Genomic DNA, 13,201 nt, shown 5'->3' with positions numbered 1-13,201 from the left:
AGGAAGGAAGGAAGGAAGGAAGGAAGGAAGGAAGGAAGGAAGGAAGGAAGGAAGGAAGGAAGGAAGGAAGGATAGAGTCTTTGGAGAGCAGCAACCAGGCAGGCAGAGTCTCCAAGCTACTGGGCCACCCATGTGAGTGTCTGTCTCTGATGGTATGATTACAACTAGACCCCAGGTAGTAAACAGACCGATGGGAAGCATTTCTGGTAAGTTTCTCCTCTTGGTTATTTTATTTTTGGGATTAACATTATTGAAAAACAATTCGCACATCAGGCAATTCTTCATTTGATGGATGAAGTTAATGGATTGTGGCAGGTCCACAGCTGGGCAGCCATCACCACGATCAATTCTGAAATGCTTTCATCAACTCTCTTTGCATTTGGATGTGGATGGTAAAAGTGTAAGCTATGCTTCTCCAAGGAGAGAATGTGCACTTCTCAAAAGACAAGACTCTCAAAGGCACTGGTGTGGACTCGGGGCCCAGCCTTGGACTAGGAGGATTCCATTCTGAGCGTCTGAGTGTCAGAAGTTCAAAGAAGAGTCAGCCCTGATAGCCTATATGTCAGAAGCTGCTCAAGTCCAACACACACTTACTTCCTCAGTCACTGGAATTCTTGGGTGAGGCAGCTTTGTAGCCTCCTTGTAATATCTGGATACATCATGGTACTTACAGGGAGGCCTAAGTCAAAGCCATTGCCCCAGTGATAATCCCTTACCTTAATTGTTGGAAGTGAAGAAAGGCTTCGCTTCCTATTTAGCTGAGTTAACACTGTTTCTATGGTGACAAAATAGGCTGTCTGAAGGTGAGTGAGGGAAGGAGTGCTGGAAGCAACAGAATCATAACACATCATGCAGGATAGAGGCCAAGATGGAGAGAGATGTGAGGATGAGCAGCAGAGCACAGTTAGATATGACTAAAATGGTCTGAGGTACCATGGCCAAGCATGGTGACCAACTATAACAATTACGTGCTACGTGATTCAAAAACGTGCAAGAAAGGAACTTAAAAGCTTCATCACGAAGGATGTGGTAAATGATTATGTGCTTAGGAGTTAGATGGGTTCAGCCTGATGCAAACACTGTCCAGTGTATGTATACAATGTATCCATCCAAACATTACCCATACTTGTGTATCCCACACAAGTATCCCCCACAGATAAGTACAATGTATACATTTATGGTGTTGACACAGTGTTAAAAGTGGGTGTATTAAATTAAATACTAAAACCAAAACTAACTGCACTGAATGTCAGATTCAAAGCAAGAAGGTACATCATAGTCTCACCAGGGGACATGCCACTTACCACTCAACCCGCTCTGAACTGGCTGCTCAGCATCTGCAGATCCATTGGTGTGAACAGAAATATCTGGGATAGCCTCAAGTATTGACTGCCAAGCAAGCAAGAGGAGCAAAAAACATTTATTACAAATACAGTGACCCTTAATCTCTTATATTCTTGACTGTAAACCTAGCTTTCAACAGCTGAGCCATTTCTCCAGCCTGACCTTTCATCTCAATCGGATTTATGTTCTGTAATATATGAGGTTTTTTTTCCCCACAAATACAGTTCTTGGTCTCACCAGTGGTTTTCAATGATCACAGGTGTCTCCACAGCTGGTTTAGATGGGCGTGGCTTGCCCAAGTTTCTCAAAGGATCTCTGCTGAAGTACTCATAACTAACTACCTTCTTACTCATATATTTAGCTGCTTCTGCAAAGATGTAGCAATTAGAATGCTTGTTGATATGTATTTGATAATTACATCTGCTAATCTGGATACATTGTTTCAACTACAGTCATTGTGCTAATATTAGCATATCAATTCTCTCACTGTGAAATACTGTGTAAGAACAACTAACAGAATAGTTAACTATCATGCCAGGTGTGGTGGATATCTGCCTGTAATCCCAATACACAAGAGGCAAAGGCACCATGAGCCTGGTCAACACAGCAGGTTCTAGGCCAGTCTGGTCTAAATACTGAGTTCTAGCCCAGGCTGGTCTACAAAGTGAGTTCTACCAGCCTGATCTACGTAGAGGGTTCTAGGCTATCTATGTTAACATAGAGGGTTCCAGGCCAGACTGATCTACATAGTAAGTTCCAGGCTAGCCTTGTTTATATAGTAAGATCCTGTTTCAAAACAAACACAAAAACAATAATACCTACAAGGTTCCAAATTAAGAAGTGACCTTTTATAATCAAATCCCCATTCTTAGTCTGGCTTCTTCCTCACAGAAACCCTGTGACATAGCTCTGTACCCTGCCTGTCCCATCAGAAGCTGAGTCCTATAAAGTAAGTTTCTTCCTATGTCTTGAAGGGTACCAGTGGTGGTCTGGGGGGGGATTCAACAAAAAACTTACATGCAAAACTATAAATTCTAATATGGAGTTATTATCTGCCAACATGTGTGACTTCAAGAAACTGCCGTCCTAGGAAGCTTTTATAAGCAATTCACACATAAAATCTGTCCTTTCCTCCCACAGAGCATGATACAGTGTCTTTTATTCTTATATCTGTTTAGCAATCATTGAACACCTGCTTGATGAAAGAGCCTGCATCACATCCTGTAGGTTGCAAAAGGGACTTTTAAATTCTCAGCCTCCTATTTTCTTCTGATTCCTGCTTGATTTCAAATGAGATTTAAATCTCTTAATGATACAAACCACATGAAAATAGATGCCCAAGTCCTGAAATGCAGATGCCTATACACTGCAATTTTTAGATGTAAAGATGGGTCTAGGGTCATGAAGTTCAGTATCAGTCACATTTTTGGTAGCTCTAAAAACCTGTCACTATAGCATATAGACCACCACAGCTATAGTTTTAATATGAATTTTCCAAATGCCTACATCTTGGTCTTTTACTTAACACTATTGGCAGGTGGTAGACACTGTGACAAGTGGAGCCTAGTAGGACATTTTAGGTCATTGGGGGACTTATACTGAAAGAAGATTGTGCAGCAAAACAAAACAAAACAATAGTCTCCTGCTACAACGTGGAGATCAGAGTGAGAATAATGTAATTCCACCTGTCCACCAGTGATCCTTGGTCAGGGATTGGCTCCTGGAACTCTTGCAGATTATCAACAGCGTAACATTTGTATCTGACTGATGCACATCGAGTGAGCTCTTTAAAGCATCCTGTATTGTGTACCATACCTCACGGTGTAAGTGCTATGTGACTAGCTGCTACCCTGTGCTACCTAGCTGTCACAGTGCTGAGAAAAGAATGACAAGGAAAAACTTCTGTGCACGTTCAGTACAGATACAATTAAAATATCTTCCATCTGCAGTTGGAGAGTCTGTAGTTCAAGACATTCATCTCGATAACTACTGGATGATCATTTGATGTAATTCAACCTACAGTCTACAATAAAGCAATTACGAGGCTTAGAAATCCAGAACAAATATCCTGCTTAATTATGAAACATTAGAAGAAAAGCACTAATGAGCCTTTCAAGGGGAAGGCATGACGTCTCTCTGATCTCATCTGGAAGGAAGGATTCCTCAGAAGAAAAAGGAAGACTTGCAGGTGAACTTCACTCTAGCAAATTTCCAAGACAGACCACTAGAAATATGGAGGTTTACTTACGGTCATTTCAGATACAGAAAACAATAAAGATTTGGGTGAAAGGGTACTACTGTACTAATGAAGACAAATCCTTCAGAAGAGCTAACAGGAGGTCACTTTAGCACACTCCACAAAACCAGTTCTAGTGGACAAGGTGCTTAGGTCTCCCCTAGGACAAAGCTTGGGGTCTTGGTGCATTATCAAAACAACAAAGGCACCCAAGATTTCTAGCTGCTACAGATTAGCATCTGGGAAGTCAGAGACCTCAACACTTCTCTCATCCAAGTGTCAAAAGTCCCGCCACCCTAGAGAGACTCGCAGATGGTGGTCCATTTTTTTCCCTACAAGGAAGAATCATGAGACTGGGAATGTGGTTCCTCATGGTGGAAAGTTCAAGAACATTCCAGCACAAGTACAGTGAGTGTTGAGTTGGCATCATCACCAGGTACACCAGCAACCACCGCTTGAATCAACAACCATAAATACCCTCTGAAATAACAACCCAAAGTGAGAGAAGTTGAAGACTGTTGTCAAAGAGACTGGCTTAGCCCTGATACTGCTTTATTTAGATCACACGGACATCTGATTTTCAGGGGGAGAAAAAAAAACAAAACAACTTGATTGATGAACTCATCCTGCCTCTAGCTCTGTAATCACCACAGAAGTCCCAGTTCTTTGCCTACATCAGACTCTCTCCTCAGTCTTCTAAGGATCGTCAAGGATCGTCATGTAGATGATGCATGGCCAGTCAGGATTCCTTTGGATCCATGTAAGAATGGAATCAACAATGAGGAAAAGTCAGAAGCAAAGAATGAAGACTGTAAACCACACCACTCAGACAGGACCCACAAGTGTGCTCACAGGACCGCCATGGAAAACCGAAACGCACGAGAAATGTCTGCCATCATCTCCTATGGGAATTGAGTGAGGTATCTGTCCTACTTCACATTCAGCTTGGTGTACCCTTCATTGTTGCCATGTACAAGACACTGGTAGGAGGAGTGTTTGAGGTCCATACCAGACCAGTGATCATATAGTGTGTCTTGAGCTCCTCTGTAAACAAAAACGTTTCAGAGAGCTCCTCCAGAACTTCAAGCAATGATGTGCAGCTGTCAAAATGAAGGTTGTAAGGGATATAAAGTTAATGGCTGCTTCAGGAATGAAGAAGGTGTCTGAACCAGAGAAGAAACTGAAACAAAGGACACAGGTACAAACAATCCACAAGCATTCACAGGAGAACACCCATGGGCCCCAGAGATGGATGTGAAGAGAGGTGAAGCAGGAGAAGTTGAGGCTGATACACAGCATTGGCTTGGGAACTTAGGTATCACCAGCTGAGATAGTACATAGAGGTTCTTAGTGAAGGGCTGAGAACAGAACTTCCAAGTCATGGAGATCTGGCACAATTGTGTAAGTTCTGCTGCTGGTAACTCCTTCTGTGATCACCAGCGTTTCCAAATGGGATCCTACTAGAAGGGGGTAGATTTCAGGTGATCTCTAAACTAAAGGCATCTCACTCAATGCATGTTCGAGCTCCGTTTATACATATATGAGTAGCAACCCTGTTGTTCCAAACAGTGAGCGAATTCCAGGAGTGGGTCCTACATGAACGTCACTTACCCTGTTCCTCAGGATAGGTAATGACTATGAAACTGTTGCCCTGGGGAATGAACACTGATAGGTATCACCTCTTCTGAGCATCCACTGGGCTGACACCAGCTTCCCATCAATGGAGTACCAGAGGACCAAGATCCCACCAAATAGGGCTCTGCCATTATTACTGTCTCTCTGGCAGAGAATTGGCTCAGAGACACCTAGTGGACACTTGCAGTAGTGTAAGTGGAGGGAGTTGACGTGGATTTTTGACAACAAAATAAAAACAAACAAACGTATAACTGTTACTCAAGGTGGGGAGGGGTGGGTTATGCAAAGAGACAACTTGAGTGGGTGAGCCCTCAGAAGCAGGCTGGAAATGAATTCAGGCAGGCAAGGTCCAGAGCCTCCAGTGTCCTGCAGGAGCTCTCTCGCTTTCCCAAGAAACAAAGGGATTTGAAGGTTAATGTGGGAAGTAAGGAGCCGCTGGAGACGCTCTGTGAGAACTCCGTGAAGAAGCTGACCTTTAACAACTCCCTCCACGCTTTACTGGGAAGAGCTCCCTTCGATTTTCACATATTAATCTTGTTAATTAGTAGACCCCCTTTACATACAGATTGTTTGCTATTCTTTTTGTGATTCTGCAGATTGAACCTAGGGCCTCTTGGATGCTAGGTAAGTGGTCTACCTTTGAGCTATACTCTAACCTTTTTTGCTATTTAATGTTCATTATTTGTGTGTGCATGCATGTGCGAGGGCATGCCTCTCTGTTCATGTGTGTGCACGCTCATACATGTGTACATGTGCTGTGTGTATGTAAGCATGGGGTTAGCCTTGGCTTATTTCTCTTCAGGAGCCAACCACATTGTTTCTTAAGGCAGGGTTTCTCACTGGGACCTGAGGCTCACAGATTAGGCTAAACTGGCCTTGTTAGGCCAGTGGGAATCAGATATCTGCCTGTCTCTGACCCCCTGTTGCTAAGATGACAATCTCAATCCACCACATCTGGGATTTTATGTTTGCGCTGGGTACTAAACTTATGTCTGCATACTCACACAACAATTTCTGCACCTCCCCGGTCCCCTTTGGCACAGGGTCTCACTGAACTGTTAACATCTGCTTCAGCCTCTCATGCAGCTGAGAGTACAAGCCTGCCCTACCAGGCTTGACAAAAGGAAGATTTATCCATTTATTAGTCTGAGTAGTCTTCTAGCTGCCAGACGGCTGGTGGGCAGCTATTTGCAAACCCTAGTTTAAGTTTTGCTAGTCAGTCTTGAAGAAATAGGCCTTCTTCTTCCCTTCTGACATTGCTGTCCTAACATGCAATTGTGCAGACATCAAAGACTCACCACAGATCCACTCTGAAGGGCCACAAACCCGCCTTCTTCATCCTGCGCACCATTGGATAGGGTGGTACTGTTGAGAGACGCATCATCTGGCTAAACGGAGAAACAAAAGAACCATTCTTACTCCAGAATTAGTTTCCAGTGCATCTGTGCTCTCCACTGCCCAAAGGAGATGTGTGTAACAGATGTGAAGTTACGACTGTCCAGGTATATACAGGTGTATATAGCCATTTGTGCCATGCCACCGTGAGACCCTGAACGCCAGTCCGTCTGGAAGATGTTGACATCTCCAACAGACACTGCTATTACCTGTCACATGCTCTCTTTGTCTCAACGCTATCTCAGTGTATTACTAGAGAGCTAGGTATTAAATAAAAAAAAACCTTCATTTTTAGGTTCATGAGGCACTAGGAGGAATCATGTATCAAATGTGGGCAATAAGACATAAGTGTGACCTTATACAAAGTGTTTCTGGGGAATCTAAGGCAGATCAGTTTCCTGATCAACAGGAACAGAATCAGATGTGGTGGTTTTAATCTCAGCACTCAAGACACTGAGACAGGATGACTGTGAATCGAATAACAGCCTGGGTACAAAGTAAGACCTGTTTTAACTTAATATATTATACATACACACACACACACACACACACACACACACACACACACACCCTCAATCTGCTTGTGAGAAGACCACAGAGGCAGCATGGAGCTGCCAATTGCTCTGTACAGGTAAGAAGGATGGGTAAAACTGGGGACCGAAGATCTAAGGGTGGCAGACACTGATAATCAAATCTGACCATATCCATGTGGCTGCCCTATCAGAACTTAACTTCTATCTAAATCTGAATGTAAGTGGAAACCACCTTTCTTAGAAAATTATATTACTAGTTTTTTCTTGTAGAATTTACCTGCAATGATACCACATTTTTTATTGATGAAGCTAGAGAGATTTGAGGTTTTTTTTTTCTACTGAATGCAATAACTACTAAAATGAAGATGTGAATTTTCTTGAATTAACAAATGAGTTAAAACTGAATATACTTGAGAACCACAGAAAACAAAATTCCACTTGTCATTTCACTGGACCCTATTTTCTCCAGATGTTCTAAATTCCTTTAATAATAAGCAAAGCAGTCGGTGCAGCAATGCACACCTGTGATCCCACCCCTTGGTGGAGAGAGGCGGGAGGATAAGTAGTTCAAGCTAGCCTGGGCTACAAGGAGAGTTTGAAGCTAGCCTGGGCTATGTGAGACCTTATTGGTCATAAATAAATAAGTAAATCACATAGATAGACAGACAGACAGACAGACAGACATAGAATGAATAGATGGGTAGACAGATGGTGGATAAAAATTAGATGTAGGTAGAATAGATGAGTAGATAGGTGATAAAGATGACAGAAAGAGAATAGATAATAGATAAGTAGACATAGAATAGATGGATAGAAAGATAGATAGATAGATAGATAGATAGATAGATAGATAGATACCTTAGGTAGGTATATATATATAGATAGAATCAATGGGTAGATAGGTGACATGATAGATAGATGATAGATAGATAGATAGATAGAGATAGGTGGATAAAAGATACACAGATGATATATAGGTAGGTAGATTGATGATGGATGGATGATTGATGATGGATGGATAAATTGATGATGGATAGATAGATTGATGATGGATGGATGATTGATAGATAGATAGATAGATAGATAGATAGATGATAGATAGATAGACAGATAAACAGACAAACAGATATACATAAAACAGAACCATAAAAAGAAACAAAAGGAACTCAAGAACCATCTGAAGAAAGTCAATCAAGGTGGCAGAATAACAACTATCTGCCCCTTCTTCCACCAAAATCACTACAAATGGCAGATTATTTTATAGGGGACCAATCTGTCACAGCCATGGAGTTAGTTCAGCAAAGAATTCCACAGTAGAACAGCTGACAGCAATTTCTAGACAGAAAGCAAACAGTAAGAGAAATATCAGCTGTCAAAGTAGCACGAGAGGGCTGGAAAGATAGATTCGTGGTTAAGAGTACTAGCTGTTCCTTCAGAGGGTCCGAGTTCAATTCCAGGCACCCACAAGGTGGCTCACAAATGCCTGTAACTTCAGTCCCAAGGAGTCTGATGGCCTCTTCTAGATTCCCAGGCCACCAGGCACACCCATGGTATACAAACATACCTTGTAGGCAAACACCCATACGCAGAAATTTTTTTAAAAAAATTAAGTAGCATAAGGGAGCATTTCTATAAAAATATGAAAGAAACAAGATAATAGTAATGAACAAGTAAGGGGAGCCGGATGCAGGAAATAATTAAGAATGGTTGCAAACACAGATGCTAGGCAGACCTTTCCCTTAAATACATAGCCCTTAAATATAATCCGAGGAAAATGTAAAGCATATTCCCTAAAGAAAATAAACTGAGTGTTTTGGGGGCGAGCAGGCTACTAGCACAAGACACGGGGTCTCACGGGTTGCAGGGAAAGGAGCTGGAGAGAGAACAATAGCAAATCTAGCTTTACAGGAAGTGAGACAGTGCCTTCCCTTCCTCTCTCTGAGTTTGCATTTGGGGAGGATTTGCCTGCTCCCACCCATTCTACACACCTTAAAGCTAAGTGCCACTAACACAGAAACAATTCTGCCTCTGAGGAAACTAAATCCACTTAGCTACAGAGGAAATGCAATGATTTCCTACATGGATCAATTGAAAAGTCAATGAATTCCAGCTCTGCTCCAGACCTTATGGGAACAGTAAGGACTGAGACCTCCCTCTGGGGAGGATGTGTGTGGCAGTTCCCCTTTGCTTAGCTGAGGGCTTCGGGTCACAGTGCTGAGGGGAGTGGGCTGCAGAAGGTATGGAAAGCAGACAAGAACAAACTCTAGGACCGCAGACTTGACCAGAAGTGCTCCAGTTACTGCAATCTCAACCAGAGCACGCAAGCTGCCACCAGTGGGAATGCTCCAGTTCCCTCACCAGAGAGTGCTCACCTAGGCGGAGACAGTTCCCTGTTTGAGTCACTGTGCATGCCACTTCCTCAATGTAGTCCACACAAAATATTTACCTTTGGAAAGTTTGGGGGAAACACTAAGTGTTCATATCTTAGTAGACACTGAAGATACTGAAAAAAAATATTCACATGGTAGTTACGTTTCTCACGTGAACTCATCCACACACACCAGAGCTAGCTGAGAGCATCCTCCACGCAAGATACACATAAAAACTACCCTGGGTGTTATTTCTGACTGTAGTGTTTTTGAAGATGGAATTTCACTCTGTCAGATTTACCTATGAAATTATTCCCTGCTGAGAGCAGTGTGTGCTGATGCTGTGTACTGATACTGTGTGTACGGATGCTGTGTGTGCTGATGTTATGTGTTCTGATGCTATGTGTACCAATGCTGTGTGCTGATGCTGTGTGTGCTGATGCTGTGTGCTGATGCTGTCTGCACTGATGCTGTGTCCTGATGCTGTGTCCTGATGCTGTGTGTGCTGATGCTGTGTGTGCATAGTGTTTGGCAGCAATCTGAATTATGTGGGCTTTATTACTCTATAGAAAATTGAGTATACACCCTTTAGCTACATGAATGTTCATGATAGCATTGCTCAGAATAATTGCCCAAACTGGAAGCAATCCAAACACTCATCATCAGGTAAACAGATACGGCAACAGGAGACATTGTTATAAAATGGAATATTATCTGCTACAAGAGTATATGTAACAAACTAGTTGATCTTAAAGTTATAATTATAGGGGAAATAAAGCAGATACAAACCCAGTCTTGTGTGTAAAGCTCTACTTCAATGGAGATGAAAACCAGTAAAGATGTCTGTCATCGCAGTGTGTTTGTGAAGGAAAGAGAGTGTCCAGTGACAAGGACAGGAGAGCCTTTGTGTCGTGATGGCCATTTTCTACACTCATATTAACTGACTTTTTTGGGAGTAACCAGATAAGTGACACACCTAAGGTGTTAAGTGTGAATGTAAATTGTGGGTCAGTTTCAAGAAGGCGTACATATAACTTAACTTGTATCTAAGATTTCTGAACTCTACACAAAGAGATGGAAACCTAAATAGTCATACAATTATGACCAAGAAAATATGTACTAATTTGAAAGACAATGTTAAAAAATATAAAATACATGGCCAGGAGACTGATGTGAGGTTAAATTTAGCAAGTAGTAATATATGATTTAAGCAAAACAACAACCATGCAATGATTTGAGTTCTGGAAAGACAAACCACAGGAACTGAGGAGGAAAGTTAATCCAAGATACAATGGAAGAAAATCTCCAGAAATTAAAGAGAGAAAGCAGCCCTCAGATGGGAAAGACTCACTGAGCATGACCAGAATGAATGAGATAAAATCAAGATCTTTGTCAAAGTTCAGATTCCAGCATAAACTAAACGTTCACAAGACCCACGAAATAAAACCAAATGTTTAAACAAGAAACCCAGATAACTTATCTTTAAAAGAATGGTGTCTAAGCAACTAAAGGAAAATCCCTCTATCTAGGAAGGATGCTGCAGTCTGACTATGGAAAATAAGAGAAAGTCTACTGTGCAGGTTTTACAGGAAAATGGAAGATTTATTGAACATGGTTAGGTGGCCAGTGGTCCTGGGACATCGGCTTGGTTTCCTCAACACAGGGTGGGGACAAGGACTCCATCCATCAGCTGAAGAAGTCAGTTCCCACATTCAAGTCATTGCAACTGCTGGAGTTTTTGTTTTTTGTTCTTTGTTTTTTTTTTGGGGGGGGTGTTAATCATCAGTTTCTTAATCTGTGATTAAAACAAACTCCTACTTGTGTAAAGCAAGGTTCCTTAGATTTTCTTCCACAGGAGACACACACAGATGCCACTGGTGACTCGGAACAGATGGCATGCTCATATTTTGCAGTGAGTTATGAATCAATGACAGGCACAGGATTTGATTTTTCACCTAAGACACTGGCAGTAAACTAGATTGACTACTCTGCCTCTTCAGTAAACTAACCTCTCCAATAAATACTTCATCTGTGTTGACTGAACATAAGAAAAACGTCTTCTTTTATCTCTCTGAGAAGTGATCTGTAGGCTAGGATTCCAATGATAGCAGTTGGATTGTAAATCCTTTATAAGTACCCAAACGTAGCGCCATCTGTGAGTCAGTCAAAGATCCACAGAATGGAATATGGACAGCCATTAACGCTCTGCAAGCAGTGGACTGCAAAGCAAATATCTGGGTTACCAGTGAACTTGTAAGACTTCTTGTATTTTTACATTAGTTGAATGTTTTGTCTGGCCTCTCTCACACAGTATTAGTGTGTGATCCATCCACACACACTATGAATGCACTGCCAGGAGACACTCATATGTAAAAAGCTCCAGAAAGCCCCAAATGGAGCCAGCGTTCTTGGCTCTACAGAGATGGAGCCTTGGCTATTGCTCCTTCTCATTGGGCTCCTCCGTTGTGGGTGTGAGTGACGAGCAGGAGTGACTACAGAAGTGGGGGAGCTGGCGAGGAGAGGGGAAGAAGGAAGAAGAAAGGAAATGGCACTACCGAGTGACTGAGTTGTGCGTCTGTTTTTATAGAAGGCGTAGTTGTGTATTTACCTATTAACTTTGGCTGGTTCGCTGCTAAATGATTTTCTTAGAAACTGATGAGAAGTAGAGACTGGTCAGGTATGTTAACAGATGCGGCTGTTCAACCACTTCAACCACACTAGACCGTTTTAAAGTTCTGCATAACTGTCTTGAAGAAATGGCTTCATCCGTGTCCTCATTCCCACCCCTTCTCTGTAACTCACCAGAGGTCTGCTTGTCTTGGTAACTCCTGGAAGATCTTTTTCTTCCTTGGTACCGTCCAACTGAGTAGCACGCTCACAAGAGTCACCAGGCTATGGAAAAGAAATGAAAGTCATTTTCCCCAGCTCATCACTGTAAACATGGCCATGTATTTTATTATGCATTACATCAGAGCTCACATACATACATGCATGCATACATACATATATACATACATACATACATACATACGAGTGATTCATTTAATTGCACAAAGACTCACAGAGTTCATGGCTACCTGGGTTTATCTGGTACTCACCAATCCATCAACTATTTTACCAAATACCATGGGCCACAACAGAATTGGTCTAAAGCCAGGCACTGCCAGCTGCCTGCCTGCGTTCTCTTTTCTTCTTTGAGTGTATGGATATCATGATTTCACTTTGTAATGCTGTCTTCCTAAAGACTCAGTGTTACTGTGTGATGGATATATCCAGCAGAAAGAAAATAAAATTCTATTTGGAGGAGTGTTCAGGAAGCCTCATAGATCTTCCTACAACAGAGGGAACCAGGCACTTGGTTGTAGTGATATTTTTGAGAATTCTGGGATTTTGGTTTCTTTAAAAAACACAGAAGAAGTATAAGACTGTGCTTTCATTTTAACCCCAGGTGTGGGATATGGGGCTGCTTTAGACTGTCTGTAGCTGACCATGATTTGTCTCGTGCTCTAGCAGAGGCATGGTTTTGCCAGCTGCAGACAATATCTGTGACTGTGTGATGTTTGAAAGTCTGGGAACTTTTTATGCAGTACATTTAGGGAGGTTGTTTGTAGTTTGTTAGTAGCTGTGATCAAAGAAGTAACAAAGAGAAAGAAATTAGATTCGGGAGTCTCTCTCCCATCTATCCTTGC

At 42.0% G+C, this 13,201-nt stretch overlaps 1 protein-coding gene across 2 annotated transcripts in view; it reads right to left on the bottom strand.

The window, feature by feature from the left end:
• The window catches only part of Arhgap28 (Rho GTPase activating protein 28), a 153,768-nt gene that overhangs the window by 30,335 nt on the left and 110,232 nt on the right, over nt 1-13,201 (bottom strand). For both annotated transcript variants that reach the window (XM_028762210.1, XM_028762211.1), the window contains exons 4-6: nt 12,315-12,404; nt 6,514-6,603; nt 1,305-1,389 (exon numbers count right to left, since the gene is read on the bottom strand). In XM_028762210.1, coding sequence (XP_028618043.1) covers nt 1,305-1,389; nt 6,514-6,603; nt 12,315-12,404 — 265 coding nt within the window. The remainder of the gene's footprint in view (nt 1-1,304; nt 1,390-6,513; nt 6,604-12,314; nt 12,405-13,201) is intronic.

Source organism: Grammomys surdaster, unplaced genomic scaffold (genome assembly GCF_004785775.1).
Source record: "Grammomys surdaster isolate TR1022 unplaced genomic scaffold, NIH_TR_1.0 132, whole genome shotgun sequence".
Lineage (NCBI taxonomy): Eukaryota > Metazoa > Chordata > Mammalia > Rodentia > Muridae > Grammomys > Grammomys surdaster.
This window is presented reverse-complemented; position numbering and strand designations above follow the sequence as displayed.